Source organism: Mchenga conophoros, linkage group LG3, assembly GCF_057382185.1.
Source record: "Mchenga conophoros isolate Kocher_MC1m ecotype Shallow Benthic linkage group LG3, M_conophoros_male_GT1.1, whole genome shotgun sequence".
Classification (NCBI taxonomy): Eukaryota; Metazoa; Chordata; class Actinopteri; order Cichliformes; family Cichlidae; genus Mchenga; species Mchenga conophoros.
Window position 1 is genome coordinate 35,012,354 of NC_140528.1, and position 19,489 is coordinate 35,031,842.

At 42.0% G+C, this 19,489-nt stretch overlaps 1 protein-coding gene across 3 annotated transcripts; it reads left to right on the forward strand.

Moving 5' to 3' along the window:
• The first annotated feature begins 1,194 nt into the window (after window positions 1-1,194).
• LOC146578353 (scavenger receptor cysteine-rich type 1 protein M130-like) lies at window positions 1,195-18,961 on the forward strand. 3 transcript variants are annotated; one of them, XM_085258447.1, is made up of 8 exons: window positions 1,195-1,267; window positions 2,393-2,425; window positions 2,521-2,811; window positions 6,052-6,375; window positions 6,453-6,731; window positions 9,556-9,879; window positions 9,954-10,253; window positions 10,604-18,961. In XM_085258447.1, exons 1-8 carry the CDS (start codon window positions 1,225-1,227, stop codon window positions 10,606-10,608), a joined length of 1,599 nt encoding a protein of 532 aa, XP_085114573.1. In that variant the 5' UTR covers window positions 1,195-1,224; the 3' UTR covers window positions 10,609-18,961. The 3 variants fall into 3 exon arrangements, with proteins under 3 accessions (XP_085114573.1, XP_085114567.1, XP_085114559.1); XM_085258441.1 differs by having other exon boundaries at window positions 11,427-18,961; XM_085258433.1 differs by having other exon boundaries at window positions 9,954-18,961.
• The last annotated feature ends 528 nt before the right edge of the window (window positions 18,962-19,489 follow it).

Genomic DNA, 19,489 nt, shown 5'->3' on the forward strand with positions numbered 1-19,489 from the left:
AAAAACAAACCATAAGGGTAAAAACATAAAAAATTAAAAAAGGTAGGCTAAGCGGGTTGCGTGAGTGCACACAGCTTTAAACTAATACTTTGTTCACACAGTTTTTGATTTAATCACAGCATTCAGTCTTCTTGAGTTGTGGTCAGCACAGCACATCTTGACAGGGCAATATTTGCCCACTCTTCCTTGCAAAACACTCAAAATCTATCAGATCACAAAGGCATCTCTTCTGCATGGCGTGCTTTTGAAGAAATATTCTCCCCCTAAAAGATTTGTTTTGTAATAGAAGTTAATAAGTTACAGCAAACATTAAAAGCTTTGAATGATTTTTAACATTACAAAAACCAGGCATTTTGAAGGGGTATGTAAACTTATTGTATTGGGTTTTTTTTTAATTTTTTTAAAGAATTAATAGTAGTGTGTTTGTAATAAACAAGCCTTTTATAACCTTTGACCCCTCGCATATAGCTTCATCAGCAGATTTGTGAATCGATCAATAGGTGGTCTTTTCCCCCTCCCAGTGTAAATATCAACAGTACACCGAGTTCTTTTGATTCATCAGAGGCATCTGATGGAAGACAAAACACTGCTCCATTTAACACTTTATTACTTCTAGAAGGGAGGTGCATCCTGCATGACACGCTGCCGCAGATCTCAAAATGGTAGTGCGCCCCCAACAGTTTTATTACAGAAGCTCTCATTCCAGTCTAAACAACAGTGTCTCAGTAACTTTCCACTAGAGATGGTCCCTCTTATCTACATTTTCCCAGGCAAACATGAGCGAGAGTCTGCAGCTTTCTACTCCCCAAGGACACATGGTCTCATGCCTTTATTTTTCAGGGCTGTGTCCGCTTAATACTAAAGTATCTGACGTTATAACAATTATTAATAAAAAAAAGCATATCATTATTAAGGCACTGCAAATTATTTAATCCCAACACCAGTCAGATCAGCCCAGATATGCAGCTTCTGGCCTGAAGTCTAGTCACAGCAGCAGACTCCTGTATTCAGAGACAAACTGGGAGTGAACTGGTCTGAGAGTGGACACCAGTATAAAAACTATCTGATCCACTGCTCACACCGGAAACATGACAGACAGGAAAAGGTCAATGTGAGATGACACCGATTAATTGAAAACAGTCAGAGAGGCGTGAAGCTCCGCCTCCTCCTGTGGCAGGTATAAAGGCAAAGTACATGTGATGATCAGAGCAGAGAGATATCAACATGGACATTAATCCCCTGCTGCTGCTGATGCTGTGGAGCTCAGGTAGGACACTAACATCACACGACACACACATGCATCATATAAAAGGATCAGTGAAGGAAAGAAAAAACTGCACTGTGACACTTGAACAGCTTCGTTCAGACGTCAAAAAACAAAAGTCAGTTTTTAATCTGTTTACGGTCACTTTGACCTGCAGCCTCACATGTTTTAAAACTTTATTAACTATTCTGCTGCAATCATTTAAGAGCCACAGTTTTCATCTTTCTGCAGAATTACTTTAGTTTGTAGGTTTATGTAACAGGAACCAATAAGAATACGACCCAAAAATCACTTACTTACGACCCCGAGCTGACTGTTGTGTCACTTTGGGGTCGTAAGTAAGTGATTTGAAAGAACAATAAAATACCAATGAAAGTGCAACTGCAGTACCAAACCCTACAAACGGTTTACCACATCTAGTAGTATGCATTCCACAGTCTTTAAACTAGAAGAGTTTGTGGCTTTGAAAGGGTTAAACAGGTCATTGTATTCCTGTTTTGTCTTTCTGGAGTATTTTAAAAATCCTGAAGCTGCTTCATTGACATTCCTGAGTTACGTTTACCTGCTGCTGTCATTCAAAATTTAGATTTTCAAACGGGGAGGTTTCCTGATCTGATGCAAGAAATCCCCCCTGACTGATGCATTGTCGCTGCAAAATTACACTTTAACTGGTGGCCTGCTGCACATAACGTATCAGGGGCTGAGAACATTCTGCTTTGATGCCACTGTGCAAACACAGGGGCGATCAATAACTGTTTGAGTCACTGATTGTCTTATTACTAAATCTCGATTCAAAAAAGTCTATAAAAAGACTTTACAGACTGCTACCACTAGTTATGTTTTTCTTTAGTCCCATGTGCTTTCATTTAACAGTACTTAATGGGAGTCCCATTAAGCTTTCTCTTCATACTATCTATTCAACGGAGGTTTCTTCCTACCAAGAGGGACTTTTTCATCCCCACTGTCATCATGTGCTTGTTCATAGGGAGTCATATTCATATTATTGTACTTTTCCAAGAGGTTTTGAGACAAAGTTAAGAGGCTTTGAGATTTGCACATGAGGCAGGTGACGCAGCCAAGAGAAAAAAAAAACACAAAACGATGGTTCTTCTCTCATTTTCTCCTCAGGACTCCAGGCTGAAGTAAAACACGATTCAACAGGTAAACAGAAAAAAAAATAGTACCAAAATCAAACTCACTAGAAAATTCCACGAGGAATTTCCCCTCCTTACTGAAACTCTCTGCTTTCTGTTCAGAGTTTATGAGGTTGGTGGGAGGAGCCAGTCGCTGTGCAGGCACACTGGAGCTGAAGCATCAGGGAGAATGGAGACGAGCTACTAGTGGAGATGTAGTGGACTACTTTGAAATGGAGGCAGCAGCTGCTTTCTGTCGAGATCTAAACTGTGGCTCTGCTGTTTCTTTACGAAAGAGACAGGTGTCATACCAATCTTTGTGGCTACTCATAGCTGAATGTCGACCTGATTATGATCTGCCAAGATGTGTAATGTCGTGGAACGCTTCTTCGGTTCTGGAGCTCACCTGTTCAGGTAAGCCAGACTGGTGATATTAGATGATGTCACCAGTCTGTGACATCATCTAATGATTGATAGAGGTTGGTGAAGCAGACAGCAAAGGTCCTGTTTGATAACTACTCCTGTTTCTGCATCTTGGCTTGACTTAACTCTTTAGTTTCTTTTCATATTTGTGCATGATTATTTTGAGTTTTTATGTATTTTTTGCTTCTTTCTGTTCTGCATTCTATTGTTTTTAACTTATTTTCTGTACAGCACTTTGGTCCTGTGCTGGGTATTTTAAAGTGCTTTATAAATAATATTGGACTGGATTTTCATCATGTAATTAGAGCTGTGAGTAAGAAACAAGCTCACTTCATACAGGTCCTTTGAATACACTCCACAGCGCTTCTTGCAGACAATAACACAACCTGGTAAAAAATAGTTGAAAAGCTACAAACCCTGTTTGTCTGTTCATGTTAATCTCTGGCTCTCTTCCACAGCGTGTCTACGGCCCTGTCTCCCTACCTTCACCTCCACCTGGTTGCAGTAGATGGCTGCACCTCCCTGAGTTAAACTGAATTTACATTCATATCATGCATAAAATCATGGCTGACTTTGCTCTGAGCACTACAGACAACTATTATTCTCCGAGCTCCATCTATTGCTAACCTTTCGTGCTTTAGTGATGGTCTTTCCTGCCCAATGTTTTTTTTTCTCTTATTAGCTGCTTGTGTATTTAAATCCCCTTCAATTTAGTTTCAGTTATTTAGCACCAAATACCTCAAGGCACTTTATATTGTAGGTAAAGACCTTACAATAATACAGAGAAAATCCAAAAGATCTGACAATCAACTGAGCAAGTGCTTGGTGAGAGAGGGAAGGAGAAACTCCCTGTTAACAAGAAGAACCTCTGATAGAACAGTAGTATCTCATAATTATGTCTTGATGCATGCTTAACCATCCAGGTATGTAATCTCAAGTGCCTTCATCCATCAGCTGAGATTGAAGTCAGTTCGATGAGTGACAAAATGTTTCTTCCACTGAAAGTGTTGAACTCCATGCCTGGAGTGCCGGTGTCCTGCAGGTTTTAGATGTGTGCTTGATCCAACACTGCTGATTGAAATGGCTAAATTACCACCTCAACATGTCTTGAAGTTCTCCAGGAGCCTGGTAATGAACTAATCATTTGATTCACGTCTGTTGACCCAGGGTCATATCTAAAACCTGCAGGACACTGGCCCTCGAGGCCTGGAGTTCGACACCTCTGGTCTAGATGAACAGAATGAACCTTTTGGGGTGTCTCATAATTACACGCAGATGGGGTTGTGGCGGGGCGTGGCCTGCGGTGACGTGCAGAAGAGGCGGACCCACCTGCACGGCATCCGCAATCATGCCCCGCCAAATTAAATATTGTACTGGGTCCTGTGGTTGGCGTTGTTGTTGTGATAATGTTGAGCGGGCAGCGGGAGAGCTGCAGCTCTGTGAGCATTGTAAACAGCAACCGTGTGAGTCAATAAAGTATGCTGCAAAGCATGAATTTGCACCCGGGTCTGCCGTGGTCTTTTACAGGGGTGTAAAACACATGGTGAGTGAAAAGGCCACAAGTATGCCCTAGTCTGGATGCAAGTGCTCTTTTGGAGAGTTCTGATAATATAAGGGCCTTAAGACAGGAAAGGCCAGTCATTTACTTAGTTAGCTTTCAGTGTGTTGTCACTACTTTCTGCTCTCCTCATACCTCTGTGTTTCCTTGTCGAGGTGAGTTTCCCTTTCTGGAGTTCCATCTTTTGTTCAGACTGGGTAACCTGCTGTATTCTGCTGCTCCGAGTGTCATTAAAGCTCAGTGAATGTCTTGGAGTTCGTCTGCATGGGGGTGGGCACGCTACACGGACTCCAAAAAGACCATCGGGGTGTACACCTCACCCCTGGCGTCGTTGCTCACCTCTCAATTTTAAATACAAGTAGACATTGAGGGCTATCAGGAGGGACTATGCGCTTACCTGCTGCTCTCTGGCAGGTAGCTCCATGCCCTCCTGGGTTTTAAATGCACCTTAAAACACACATGCATCAACACTACATATGAGTGGGCAGAGGGAGGCTTGGAGTCTTCTCTCACCCCCGTTCTCTGCAACCTGCTGGAGCGGGGGACCAGGAGGAGGAGTTGGCCGTCCGACTGGGGTCTGGAGTGTGGGGCCTCCCTGCTGCTGTGGAGTCGGGGCGGTCTGCCTCTCCCCACCGCAGGGAAAAGGGTAACACCACCTGGGTCTGGGTGCAGTTCCCCCCTCCAGGGGCAAGGGTACCTAGACCCGGTTGGTAGAGTACGCTTGGGGAGTGTGATTGTGTGTACAGCGTCTCTTTATGTCTGTCTCCACATTGGTTGAGTGTGGAGTAAGTGCATATGAGAGCATGAGGGTGGGAATGGATGTTTGTATCTGTGTGTGCCTGTATGTCTGTGTCTATATGTCAGGTTGGGTATCAGGCGCCACCTCTCTGGGGACATCTCAGGCCCTCCAAGGTTTGGAGGCCTATCTCCCCCCACCACTTCCCCTACCGGTGGCAGACGCCCTCAGACGTCGGTGCGTTGGTGGTTCTTTGTGTCCGGGGATTGGCGTCCAGGTACACACCGGCTCACTCCTTGGTGGCGGCATGTTGGGGCCTGGAGCCTGGGGCTCGCTTGGGCCACTTCGGAGGTGGGGTGCCCCCGGCCTCTCGGCCTGGGGCTCGGTCACTCAGGCACAGCTGGCTGCCGGCGGAGCTCACGGGCGCGTCACTGCAACTCCCCCTGGCTTCTGCTCCGCGGCTGCTGAGTGAGCCCTCATCTGGGACTCTCCTCAGCTCTTACTGGGACAGTGGCGCGGCTGCCCCTCTGTTGGTCTTCCTTGGTCTCTTGTGTTCTGGGGGCCTCTGGATGTCTGGAGTTTTGATCTCCTCCATACCTGCTTCATGCCCTGGAGGACGGGGCTGTGGCCCCCCCACACCCTCTAGCAGATTGTTACATGAAGGAACCTTTTAAAAAAACAAGCGCGTCCATGCTCACAGGTGTACACACGGGTGATCACACCCACAAACTACACCCTTTTTGGCTCCTACCTCAAAGCACACACAAGTGTGAACTGTGTGTGTCAGTAACATGTGTGTGTTCTGATGTTAATGATGAAATGATGTTGGGGTTGTGCTGCGTAGACTTTGAATCAGTGAAAAGTTGTTTGCTGACCTCTTCTTCTCGTGTCTGCTGTCTCTGATCTCTCTCTATTTGATCTCCTCTGATCTCTTCAGACTCTGTGAGGCTGCTGAATGGGACCAGTCTGTGTTCAGGCAGACTGGAGGTCAACTACAACCAGTCTAATCAGTCCAAGCAGAGCTGGACCTCCGTGTGTGAAGATCATTTTGACCAGCAGGATGCAGAGGTGGTCTGTAGGGAGCTTGGCTGCGGGCCTCCCTCAATCCTCCAGGGGGCACTCCATGGAGACATGGGGGCTCCAGTGTGGAGCAAAGAGTTCCAGTGTGAAGGCCACGAGTCTACTCTCCTGGACTGTAGGAGCTCAAACTCTACTAGAAGCAGCTGCTCACCAGGCAAAGCTGTTGGACTCACCTGCTCAGGTAGAAGAGCAGCTGCAGCTTCGATTTGCTTCAAACTCACTTCATTTTTTACTGATGACTCTCTGCTTTCTGTTCAGAGCCTATCAGGTTAGTGGGAGGAGCCAGTCGCTGTGCAGGTACACTGGAAATGAAACTGGGAGAGTGGAGACCAGTGGATGGAGATAATTGGGCCCTGAGGGAAGCAGCAGTTGCCTGTAAACAGCTGGACTGTGGCTCTGCTCTTGCTATAGAACACAGGAAGTCCTCAGACAGACCTGTGTGGAGGATACAACATGACTTTGTTAGGAGTAGATTTCCTCTGAGGGAGTTTGTAATACCAGTAAACTCTTCCTCCACTGTGGATCTGACATGCTCAGGTAACCACATCACTTCATCATTTGTTACATGAGGAGGTAGAGTAGACAGTGTGTTTTTCATCATGCTGACTTATGAGAGTTAACTTTTTATTGTCATTGCACAGTTTTACCTATAGTACAGTGAAAACGGGTGCCATGTTGGCACTACACACAGCACAACAAGACAACAACACACTATCTTAATGTAATAATTAAAGAGACATTAGATTAAGTGCATGATAAATAGAATTAGTATATGTTGGGGGGGGGGGGGGTGTCCAATGATTTTTGACCCTCTGAAGTGCTTTTTTTGTGCCATGGTGCTGCTGGAGAACCACACACAGATGCAGTTGTCAGCACACTTTCAATGGAGTAGCTGTAGAAGATGATCAGCAGGTCCATTTTTTTGAGGATTCTCAGGAAGTGGAGACACTGTTGGGCCTTCCTCATGTCCTCTTTTCTTCTTTGACATGGAAATTGTTTCCTTTCAACAATCACAAAGGATCTTCCATTTCCATAAATGTGCCCGGAGCAGATGAAGAAAAAGGTGTATCCGATGTGGAAGTGTTTTAGAAAGTGCTGTGATAAATACCTGTACATATGAGCACAGACTGTGTGCAGGTGATGGAGTTTGTTAACACCACGCTTACTTTGAAATAAGTGTTTAAGGACCAAAATATATTGTTAGAACCTAGTTACACAGTGGGCTCTAATATAATGCAGAGTCTATAGAATGTTATTTATGTCACAACAAATGTGCAAGAAAATAGTCAAAACCAAATTCTTTGCACGTAAATTCAACAACTAGTGTGCGCAGAACTCAGCTGCGCACACAAAGAAGCCATCGTTAACACCTGATTGTCTCCTTTGAATGTGCTGGTACAGTTTTACACTGTAGTGAGTAGCTGTCTCCATTTGGAGAGAAATCCTTCTTGTGAGTGTAAAGATATTGTTAACTGTCTGGAGGCGGAGCCCAAATCATGATGGGGTCCTAATGGATGGACCCTTCAGGTTACTGTGTTGAACTGAGTTACACAGTGGCAGAAACGCTCGTTTAGACTGTATTTGGTAACAATTGAAGTTTGCTGAAACAATAATTAACAGTTATTGTTTGCAGCGCAGCATTGAAAATACTGACAACAGTCCCTGGATTATTTAATATCCAGGGACATTAATTAAACTATTTTGAACCAAAAGATTCTAAGGCGACTTCTGAAGCTCTGCAATCCTGTTCTATTATTCTGTTGGACAGTATCACATAGTTTCTATGACTTAATAAGTAAAATATGAAAAACTCATAATGAGAATCAAGAAAGGAAGTGTGGATCCGAATCTGGCAATTAGAACTTTGGCCAAAAGACAGACATTAAAACCTGCCAACAAAACGTTGCTCAGTCTGCAGCAAACACAGGAAACTGCACATACATAACTGGAAGGAAATGCTTAAAAACATACCCTAGAATTCAGCAATCTTTAAAAAATTTTTCCAGACATTTATACATCAGTCCATGCACTAGTGCACAGGAGTAATAACAGCTGTAGATGAACTTGCAAAAACATGCAAAATGCACTTTCAGAAAGTTAAGAAATGTCCCTACCCTCACCTATGGTCACGAGCTGTGGGTAGTGACCAAAAGAACGAGATCGCGGATACAAGCAGAAATGAGCTTCGTTCAGAAGGGTGGCTGGCCTCTCCGTTAGAGATTGGGTGAGAAGTTTGACCATTGTGGCTTCTGGTTCATGAACCAGCCAGAGGAACCTGCTGTTTTAAGCAACAGAATTGTTTAGCATCCATCTAAAAATGTAAAACATAAAACTATAATTTTGGCAACTTTGTAACATTGATTTACCAGCTGTTATAATTATGATGTCTACATGTTTAATCTTGATCTTTTACTAAATTTACTACTGTTAACTCCTCTGATAACACTTAATGTCATTTATTAACAGTAATGGATGAACAAAGCAGGCCCACTGGGTTGATTTGGCGAAACATAATACATTTTAATAACATTAAGGCTAACATTAGCATTAGCACCATGAAATGAATAATCAACCATTTGTTTGAGCACTTTAAAAAAAAGAGAGTAAACTTTTAACTCAATGTTGTCAAATCAAAAATGGTTGTTCAGTAAGTCCTCTAACACTATTAGATGTCACAAAAAGTATAACTACCTACCTTAGTTTCATCAAAAGCACTCAAAATAAGTTGGAGGGTTTTTTTATTCTTAATGTTTACATTCACAGTGACGTTTTCAGCATTTTCAGCAAGTATCAGATTTAAAATAGAATTTGTTTCCTACGTGAAATGAATAAATGTGATAAATATGAAACATTATAATATTACATTATTATAACGTTTTAATATGTGGCGTAATTTGATCACAAAGGTTTTAATTACAAAGGTTTTTATAGTTTTCTCTTTATCTTGCAGTCAAAACACACACACACACACACACACACACACACACACACACACACACACACACACACACACACACACACATTTTTATACATCTCTGGCCACCCCTTCCTGGTTTGAAAAGCACCCAAAGACTTGAGTCAAGTAAAAGACCTGTTAGATGGTATCTCTTAGCTGGAATTTTTCTTCAGTCTTTAGGTTCTTCTTCATATTTGTGCACATTTGTCATTGTTCAGTTGTATATTTTGTTTCTTCTAAAGCTGTTTTTCTGTTGTCTTTGGGTCTGTTTGGTTTGGATTTACTGGACGAACTCTGATTTTCACACCTGAAAGTTTGAATCAGTGAAAAGTTGTTTGCTGACCTCTTCTTCTCGTGTCTGCTGTCTCTGATCTCTCTCTATTTGATCTCCTCTGATCTCTTCAGACTCTGTGAGGCTGCTGAATGGGACCAGTCTGTGTTCAGGCAGACTGGAGGTCAACTACAACCAGTCTAACCAGTCCAAGCAGAGCTGGACCTCCGTGTGTGAAGATCATTTTGACCAGCAGGATGCAGAGGTGGTCTGTAGGGAGCTTGGCTGCGGGCCTCCCTCAGCCCTCCAGGGGGCACTCCATGGAGACATGGGGGCTCCAGTGTGGAGCAAAGAGTTCCAGTGTGAAGGCCATGAGTCTACTCTCCTGGACTGTAGGAGCTCAAACTCTACTAGAAGCAGCTGCTCACCAGGCAAAGCTGTTGGACTCACCTGCTCGGGTAGAAGAGCAGCTGCAGCTTCGATTTGCTTCAAACTCATTTCATTTTTTACTGACTCTCTGCTTTCTGTCCAGAGCCTATCAGGTTAGTGGGAGGAGCCAGTCGCTGTGCAGGTACACTGGAAATGAAACTGGGAGAGTGGAGACCAGTGTATACAATGGCCAGGACCCTGAGGGAACCAGCTGCTTTTTGCAAACATCTGGACTGTGGCTCAGATGTTTCTGTAAAAAAGAGAGAGCTCTCAAACACACCTATGTGGCTTCTCAGATTTTTCTGTGAACCTTCTTATTTTTCTATGATGGGGTGTTTACAGTCACCAACCATCACCAGTGAATCATTTACTACTGGTTCAGTCATGGAGCTCACCTGTTCAGGTAAGCCAATCTGTGACATCATCAATTGTATAGCTAGAGGTGGGTGAAGCAGACAGACTTGAGTCCAGCAAACATGCTTTTTGATAATAGCTTCTGTTTTTGCATCTTAGCTAGATCCTTTAAATATACGTCACATTACTGGGACTGATCTAGCTCCCAGCACTACAGACAGCTTATTATTCTATGAGCTCCGCCTTTATCCTCTCCTGCCTTAGTGATGGCCTTCCCTCCTCAGTGTTTTCTTCTCTGATTAGCTCCTTGTGTACTTTAAAGGCCAGCCGTTTCATCAGTTAGCTTTCAGTGTCTGTTCACCACCTGCTGCTCTCCTCATATCTCTGTTTCCCTTTTAGGGTGACTTTCCTTTTCTGGAGTTCCATCTTTTGTTCAGACTGGGTAACCTGCTGTATTCTGCTGCTCCAAGTGTCATTACAGCTCACTGAATATGTTAGAGTTTGTTGATTTACCGCTGTATGAATAAAATTCTATTGAATCTGATTAAATTGGACAGATGAGCATTTCAGACCCTTATTGTAACTGAGTACTTTTACTTTTACATGTACTTCTAAGTAAGAAGTAAGAATCACTGTGATCCATGATGTCATTTAAGTCCAGACCTCAAGTTAACTGAAATGTTGTGTTGGCATAAAGAAACCAACAAACCTCAGTACACTCAAACAATTCTGTAAAGAACAGTAGGTCAAAATTCCTACATAAGTATCTGAGAGTCTGATAAACTCATTAGCACTAGCTTTTCTGCTTGCTCACTTCTATCCTCTTCTTCTATATTTCTGTGCCTTCTTTCCACCTCACCACCATGTGAACCAGAGCTTTCAGCTGCTCTGCTCCCAGGCTGTGGAACTCTCTAACCCCAGATATAAGAAACATTGGTTCTCTCCCCCAGTTTATACCTCAACTCAACACCCATCTGTTCATATCTGCATATTCACTGTAAACCCACTTTTTGTTAATTCTATCTTGTGCTTTGTTTTATTGTTCTTCATTTTGTCATGTTTCTATTATGTGTTTTCTCCTATTGTAAAGTGTCCTTGGGTATCTTGAAATGCGCTTTATAAATACGTTTCATCATCATTATTATTGTTATTATTGTTTTTGTTGTTGTTTTTGTTGCTAAAGATGGATCTCTGTGCTGTCATGTCTCTCATGTCTCTCTAGGAGAACAGGGGCCTGGTGGACTGTAACCTCGGTGTTGGTGCTGCTGAAGGATGGCTGGCTGAAGAGGGAGGTTCTCAGGGAGCAGAAGAGGCAGTCCAGTGAGCTAATGTCACAGTCAGACACATTTTCATCTGACAAATGAGGAACCATCAGTTCAGATTTGAGTTTTTTCCCTTTAAACAGCCTTCAACTGTAATGATTCTGCAGTTTTCTTACTGACAGCATTAAAATACTAAACCTATCAGTGTGTTACAGGAAAAATGTTTCTATGTTTCCTTACCTTCTTTTAAATGTGCAAGCATGCCCTTTTGTCTATGGTTAGATTAGTTTAGAATTATCTTTTTAGACTTTCTCAGCAAAGACATACTGTTTTGGGACATATTGTTTTAGATTGTTTTATCTCTCACAGCCTTCTCCCAGCTCTCTGCTGACGAGACTAGCGCCACATATGGAGTTGTTTATTTTATTTGTTTTGTATTTTCTTATCCTGTTCTCACTGTCTTTCCTATAAAAATTACCAAGCCACTGTGCATGGTGTGAGTTGTTCTTAGCAGCTCACCCGTGTACACGTTTGATAAAAAAAAGTAACTTTGTCTCATTGTGTCTTTATTTCTCCTGGGTCTTTTACAGAGTTTTCCCCCAACATTTCTTGGTCCTTCGGAGCCGGAGCGCCTCCATCGTGTCCCATCTCCGTGACCAGTCCACGTTGCTCGTCTGTCGACAGCCCACACACTAGGTGTGTGGTCAAAGACCAAGGGCGTTAAATTCGAGTCTTGGCCAACGTTCTTAGAAAGCGACCCACGGTGGTGGGGCCCGATCGAGGTGGACCAGACCCGGCGACACTGACCAGGTAGATACAGACACACTGACACAATCTTGCGTAAAATCGTATTTTAAATTCAGGGAATTTAAAATAGCGAAAGTAGCTCGTCGCGACTGGAAGCTCCCCACTTCTGTGGGTTTAAAGTAGCTCGTCGGCTGGTAGCTTGGAGCTCGTCGACTGGAAGCTCCCCACTCTTGTGGGTTAGGTTTGGAGCTCTGGGTAGCTCCCCCAGCTGGGTCAAGGGAATAAGTAGCTCGTCTACAGAAAGACTGGCAGCTCCCCTTATGATAAGGGTTCCGATCGCGCGAATAAGTGTGAATGTGAATGTATGTGTGTGTATTGTTTTAATTAACGGAGCAAGCTGAATTTTCACGGTCCAATAAGAGACTGAGCTGCTCCTACTGTGTTTTTCTTTTACTGCTATTCACTGACGTGCTGGTGAGTTGAGAGAACGGTCGAGTTCCGTCTCGTAAAGTTCACACCGCTTTTGGAAATAGTCCGAAAGTAGAAGGGCGTGTGAGCAACCACTCTCGTCTCTAATACCAGCGAAGGTGATAGCAGCTGTATCGTGTATATATTACTTAAACAAAAATAAGTAAATACATAAATAAGATGGGTAATCAAGCAAGTGAAATTAAAACTCACTCCTGCTGACGAGCAGTGGTGAGAAAAGAAAAGTCCAGACGCCGGACAAAAACAGTGTCTGTAAACTGAGAGATTTAAGAAAACAAAATATAAACAGTCAGAAGAACAGAACTCAACTGCCAGTTTAGTAAAACCAGAAGACGAGACACTGTGCAGTTCCCACAATCCTTTTAGAAAGCCATCACTCATTCCTGCAGCCGCATCTGCAGCACCACCCATATCAGGAAGAACTTAATAATCCCTTATTAAGTGAAAACTAGAGATCAAAGTAGTTTGAAGTAGTTTAAAAGGGTTGAAAACAGACCCCACTGAGTAGATATAAATATAAAAAGTACGAAATAAAGATGAACAAAGGGAAAATTACAGTAGAAATTATCTTTAGAGTATTTGAAATTAATAATAGCAAGGATAACACCCTGTAAAGTGATATTATCAATGAAACACAGTTGGCATGATGACCATGCCCACAATGTATAAAATGAATATAAAGCAAATACTTCACACGAAAATATTTTAATAACATAAATAAAGTATATTAAGGCTGTGTCATTGTTCAGCCAAGGAGAGTGTGTGAAAAGGTAACTGTCTCCACCCTGGGAAAAGGATGATTCTGCAGGTCATCTGAAGCCCTTGATGGATACAAAATAAAATATAAATAATATAATAGAACTGCCTGGTCAGCCATGTAACAGAGAGAACAAATGTGACCGCAGATTGGATGAATTCTAAATTATCTGTTTGCTGAATAAGATGATCCTAACTATCAAATTGGCTCAGTAGTAGTATAGTGGTACACACTGATAAAATATAATATGCTATTACTGTTATATAAGACAAAGGATAATATTAACAATGACATAATATTAATATGAAGAGGCACCTTAATCGGTTATGATGTGAGGTGGATAATTGTTAAGCAGTAGTCTGCATCAAGCTTAAGGTTTGCTGAAACTCAGTGTAATGACATGTGAGATGAAGACAATACAGAGAATAACTAAACTAATGAAGTGCATAGAGGCACTTGACCAGCTTGAAACCTATCATCCTAGAATGACACATTGCTGAGATATAGAGCACACCTATAATAACAACCAATAAGCAAAACCCTGTAGACAACAGCTACAACTACAGGATTGAGAAGCTGAATTAAATATGTAGACACTGCTAAGCTGATGAGCATGTTCCACATTTTCTTTTCTTTTTCTTTTTTGTTTCTTTTAGAGCAGAAGCTGCTGTAACACACCCAAAGAAAGACTCTAGGTCTGACCAACCGTCTCAGTCGTGGGCAAAAAGATGACAGTCAATAAAATTCTAGAAGATAATTTATTGACGAAAAATATATCAAGAGATAAAAGATAAAACAGTCCAGTGTCCCACTTATGAATTGTATAAAAACACACAGTCCCAAGGCCAGAGCCAGCTATGCCACACGGCCAAGTTGCACCCCACATGTTGCCTTTAACAGGGTTAGAAGTTGTCCTTGGAGACCCACCACCCTGCAAGCATATAGTCAGTGGTCACTCAAGCCTCTGGAACTCTGCTGCCTTTAGGCTGTGGCATATAATAGGCCCTGGACTGCACAGAGAGACAAAACAACACAGCAGTGTTTGTAGTGTGGGCTATATGTAGACCAGTGTATCAGTGCAATCAAGTACACCTGCCTCTAATTAGTCCAACCCCATTCCAGCCATTGGCTCACCAAAAATGTGACAACCACAAAACCACTCCCAACCCAGTGCAACTTCACACAATAATATGGAGCTGAATTAACACAGGCACATTAGTCTACCATGTTACAAGCTGCATGCTATTAAAAGCCAACATATGCAGACTTCTGCCTTGTTCGGATGGCAGCATTTTTTCTTTTTTCTTTTTGTGTCCTGACACGTTTATGTTTTTTGTTTTTGTTTGATTATTTTGTTGGTTTTGGAAACGAATTTAAACGAACTTGTGACAATACTTGAGAGTCACAGTGACACATAGTAATTAGGCATATGATTGAAAAATGCCTAGGTTTAGAGCTGTGAGCAATGCAAAGTTAAATATATATATATATATATGTGTATAAATGGGAAACAACCCTAACTTGAAAGTTTGAAATGTGTGAGATCCATGAATTGTTTGAAAAACTAGAAATTATTCAAAACTGCCTTAAGTGAAAATGTAGTGTTGCATCTATTCTCCCAAACCAAGACAAACAAAAAAGAAGAAGCATTCTGTAACTTCAAAATAAGGCTGACTGTTGACAATAGACTAAAACACTAATCCGCAGGTGGCTATCAGGAACAGAGAGGAGAGCAAAGTCACAAACACCAAGGCTGCAGACAGCCATGCAGAAACAGCAGATAACATAGAGACAACGCCTGCTAGTACCGTGGAGAGGAAGGTCACTTCCCACGAGATTGTAGGAGTAGAGGACAAATTAGTTGTAAAGTCAGCTTCAGGCCACACAACTGTACAACAATTAACTGCCCTTTTAGAACTAGTACACACAGCAAGTGGCCGCAGGTGCTTTATTAAATGCATATATGACCCGTCGTGTCCAGTAAATTTGCTAGGTAGAGACGCTCTGACAAAACTTAAGATAGCAGTCATGCCATTCTTTTCTGGTATTACACCTGAGTGCCAGAAACCGACCGAGTATCACAACATTCTGAGATTTAAACAAACCCCAGGCCCAGATCCACCTTATGATCAGCAAGTGTGGAAGCTAGGAGAACAGCATTTGACCTTACAGCACAGGCCGAAACTGTGTAGGTTACGCAGTAACCACAGATAGTAAAATAATAGAAGCAAAACCACTTTCTTCTTCATGTCCTGCACAGAGCGCTGAGCTGATAGCTGTGATACGCGAAAGCTAAATACACAAAGACAAACTAATAAACATACATACAGACAGCCAGTATGTTTTCTCTGCTGTGCATCATTTTGCAAAAAATTTGGCATAACAGAGGAATGATTACACCAACTGGCAAACCAGCATGCCAACCTCTTACAACGCCTACTGACTCTTTCATTACTACAGGAAACAATTTTGCTGACAGAGCAGCAAAATAGGCGGCACAAAAGACAAACATCACATTGATGGCAGTAAACACACATCAGATTCCACTGGATGTGTTGAAAAATGAACAAAAAGCAGCAAGCACAGCAGAGCAGGCAAAATGGCTAAAACACGGTGCAATTCTGACAAACGACTTAATGATGTGTTATGGCAAGCTAGTGTTGCCAAAATTCCTCCACAAAATGGTGGCATTAGTGACTCATGGCTGTACGCATTTGTCAACGGGGGGACTGACCAGTATTGTCAACTCTCATTTCTACACTGTAAATTCTACACTGTAAATTTTGAAACCTCAGCAAAACAATTTGTCAGAACGTGCATGACGTGTCAAAAATATAATGCTCAGGGAAACCTGAGACCACACAATCCATATGGACTTTATTGAGCTAAATGAATGCCAAGGGTAAAAATACACCCTAGTGGTTATAGATGTATTCTCAAAGTGGCCAGAAATCTACCCAGTGAAAAAGGCAGATACAATTTCAGTAGCAAAATGTATGTCTAAGTTGTAGGAAAATAAAGAGATGATTGTAAATGACGAAGAATGTAATGATGTCTATCAAGTGTCTTGCAGATCACAGCCCGGTGACTGGGTTCTGATCAAAGTGCTCCAAAGGAAAAACTGGAGCTTGCAAAATAGCGGAACGACCATCCTGGATCCATCAGAGTCACTGCAGGCGAGTCAGTGAAGCCATCTAAACACAGCTGACGGCAGGCTTGCCCACTTGTTGTGATCTCGCCCGGTGGAGGGGTCAGCTTTCCTGGCCGGGGGGTCTACTCGCGACAGGAGGGTGTGTCCCGTCGTCATGAGGTGGTGGCTCTTAACAACTGCAGCGGCCCTGACCATGGCCGGGCTCCTCATCTTTGCTTCCGTGAGGGACAATAAGTCACGCTATATGAAGAAAAGGCAGACACTGTATGACAAAGGAAAGTACACCAAGTTTCCCCATGGCTATGCCACTAACTTTTGGTGGCAGTTTATGAACACTACAGCTTACTTGAATAATAAAACTGACTGCTATGCAAATACATATACACTTTCTGCCCACCGAGGAACGAGAGGAAGTGTATGACCTGTTCAATCAACGCCACCTGTGCCAGTAACACGACGCTGATGGGCCTAAACTGTCGCCTCGACTACAGCTACCGAATGCCACTACAAACAAAGACTCAGTATGTGCACGGACGGCACCCAGCAGCAGAGGAACCAGAGTTTTGGCTGACTGGTACTTCCTATGTGGCAACAAGGCTTATCTGTCACTCCCTGAAGGTTGGGGAGGTCTGTGCGCCCTGGTGGAATTATCAGATCACGTTTTCTTCATGCAAAGTGTTGCACATCACCCAAGCAGCCGGCAGAGACGTGAAGTGGACATCGCCTCCCCCAATTCTTTTGGCATTACCGTGGACACTGGAGTGCCGGGAGAGTTTCGCATCTGGGGAGGAGGAGTGAAATTCTTACAGAGCTTGATCCCCGGCATTGGAGTTGCCGAGGTGCGGGATCACGTGGAAATCAACCGATATGCTCTGCTACGACACATCAACTTAACTAAGGCCCTGGGAATGGCCTTAGCAGGAGAACAGCAGGCCATCAGAACGATGGTGCTGCAGAACAGACTGACACTAGACCTGCTAACAGCATCACAAGGAGGAGTTTGCAAGCTGATCGGGGAAACATGTTGCACTTTTATCCCTGATGGATACGAAACTGGAGGAGACATTTATGAAGCTTTGCAGAATTTGACCGCTCTGCAAAAATATGTCACTGACCACACACCTGGAGCAGCTACAGCACAAGGCTGGCTGGACTGGCTGTTCAGCGGTTCATGGCTGGCTGCTGTAGCAAAGCCATTTTTCCTTCTAGGTCTCATCATGATAGCACTGCTCATATTAGTGTTGTGTGTGTTGCCATGCCTAAGAGTAATGATTTCACAGATGATAACAACTACAATGACTGCTTATGTTGCCGTGCCTGAAGAAGAACAACATCCCGTTGCAATTCTGTTAGAGGAGGACTTGTACTAGCTGCTAATAAATGACGTGGTGATTAAAAATGACTTGTCAAGTGATCATGCACTGATTAAAACATTAGTAGGTTATGCAAGTTTTCATGCTTTTATTTTATTTTTTGAAGTCTTCAGTTTTAAACATAAAGTTTCCATTTTAAATATGAAGTTTTCATTAGTTTACACATAAAGTTTTCAATTTAAGGTTTGCATCATTTTAAGTATAAGGTTTTCATGCTTGTACTTTTTGAAGTTTTCATTTTATAATATGAGGTTTTCATCCTTGTATTTTTTGAAGTTTTCATTTTACATATTAGGTTTTCATCATTTTTTTAAATACAAAGTTTTCATTTTAGTTTTCATCCTTTTATTTTTTGTAGTTTTAGTTTTATTATTTTTTCTTGTTTTTTCCACTTGTTATTTCATTTACTATGATTTTCATTTCCTATGTTTTTCTTTTTATTATTTTCTTTTGTTTTATTCTTTAGACCAAATGACTGCCATTTCTGCTATGCTGACATTTTGAAAAATTAAAAATTGTTTAAGATACTTAATAAATAACCTTCACAGACAATTGTTGTATACATTTAAAATAAGTTAAACAGGAGGGAATGTTACAGGAAAAATGTTTCTATGTTTCCTTACCTTCTTTTAAATGTGCAAGCATGCCCTTTTGTCTATGGTTAGATTAGTTTAGAATTATCTTTTTAGACTTTCTCAGCAAAGACATACTGTTTTGGGACATATTGTTTTAGATTGTTTTATCTCTCACAGCCTTCTCCCAGCTCTCTGCTGACGAGACTAGCGCCACATATGGAGTTGTTTATTTTATTTGTTTTGTATTTTCTTATCCTGTTCTCACTGTCTTTCCTATAAAAATTACCAAGCCACTGTGCATGGTGTGAGTTGTTCTTAGCAGCTCACCCGTGTACACGTTTGATAAAAAAAAGTAACTTTGTCTCATTGTGTCTTTATTTCTCCTGGGTCTTTTACAGAGTTTTCCCCCAACACAGTGTGTCTGTAAGTCTGTGAAGTTTGTCTAATCTCCCTGCTCTCTGTTTCCTACTAGACATATCAAATATGAGCACAGGTGATGAGTTTCCTCTAAATAATCCAGTGGTGCGCTCTGCTGTTTTTGTTGCGGACATAATTTAATGTAGACTTTATTTGAAGGGTATTTATTAAAGGAATTTAGCAGTTGCAAAGCTAAAGGAGAATCAAATGATAATAACAATCACAGACTAATACTGAAACAACATCAGTTATACTTGTCTAATTAACCTACTCCAAGCTAATGCTTTTCATATCTTTGGGAGGAAAGAGACTGGCGAGGAGACGGACACTGAAGATGTGTTTATCTCAGTGTTTCATGTTAAAGAAAATAATCCAGGAGGAAAGCAATGGATTCCTTCTGAAAAATTCAACATGACAACTTTGATCAACAGTGAAAAATCCAATTGAAATAGTGTCCAATACGAGGACATCAAGTCTGTATTAAAAGTCCAACCCTTTAAAATTGACCATCCCA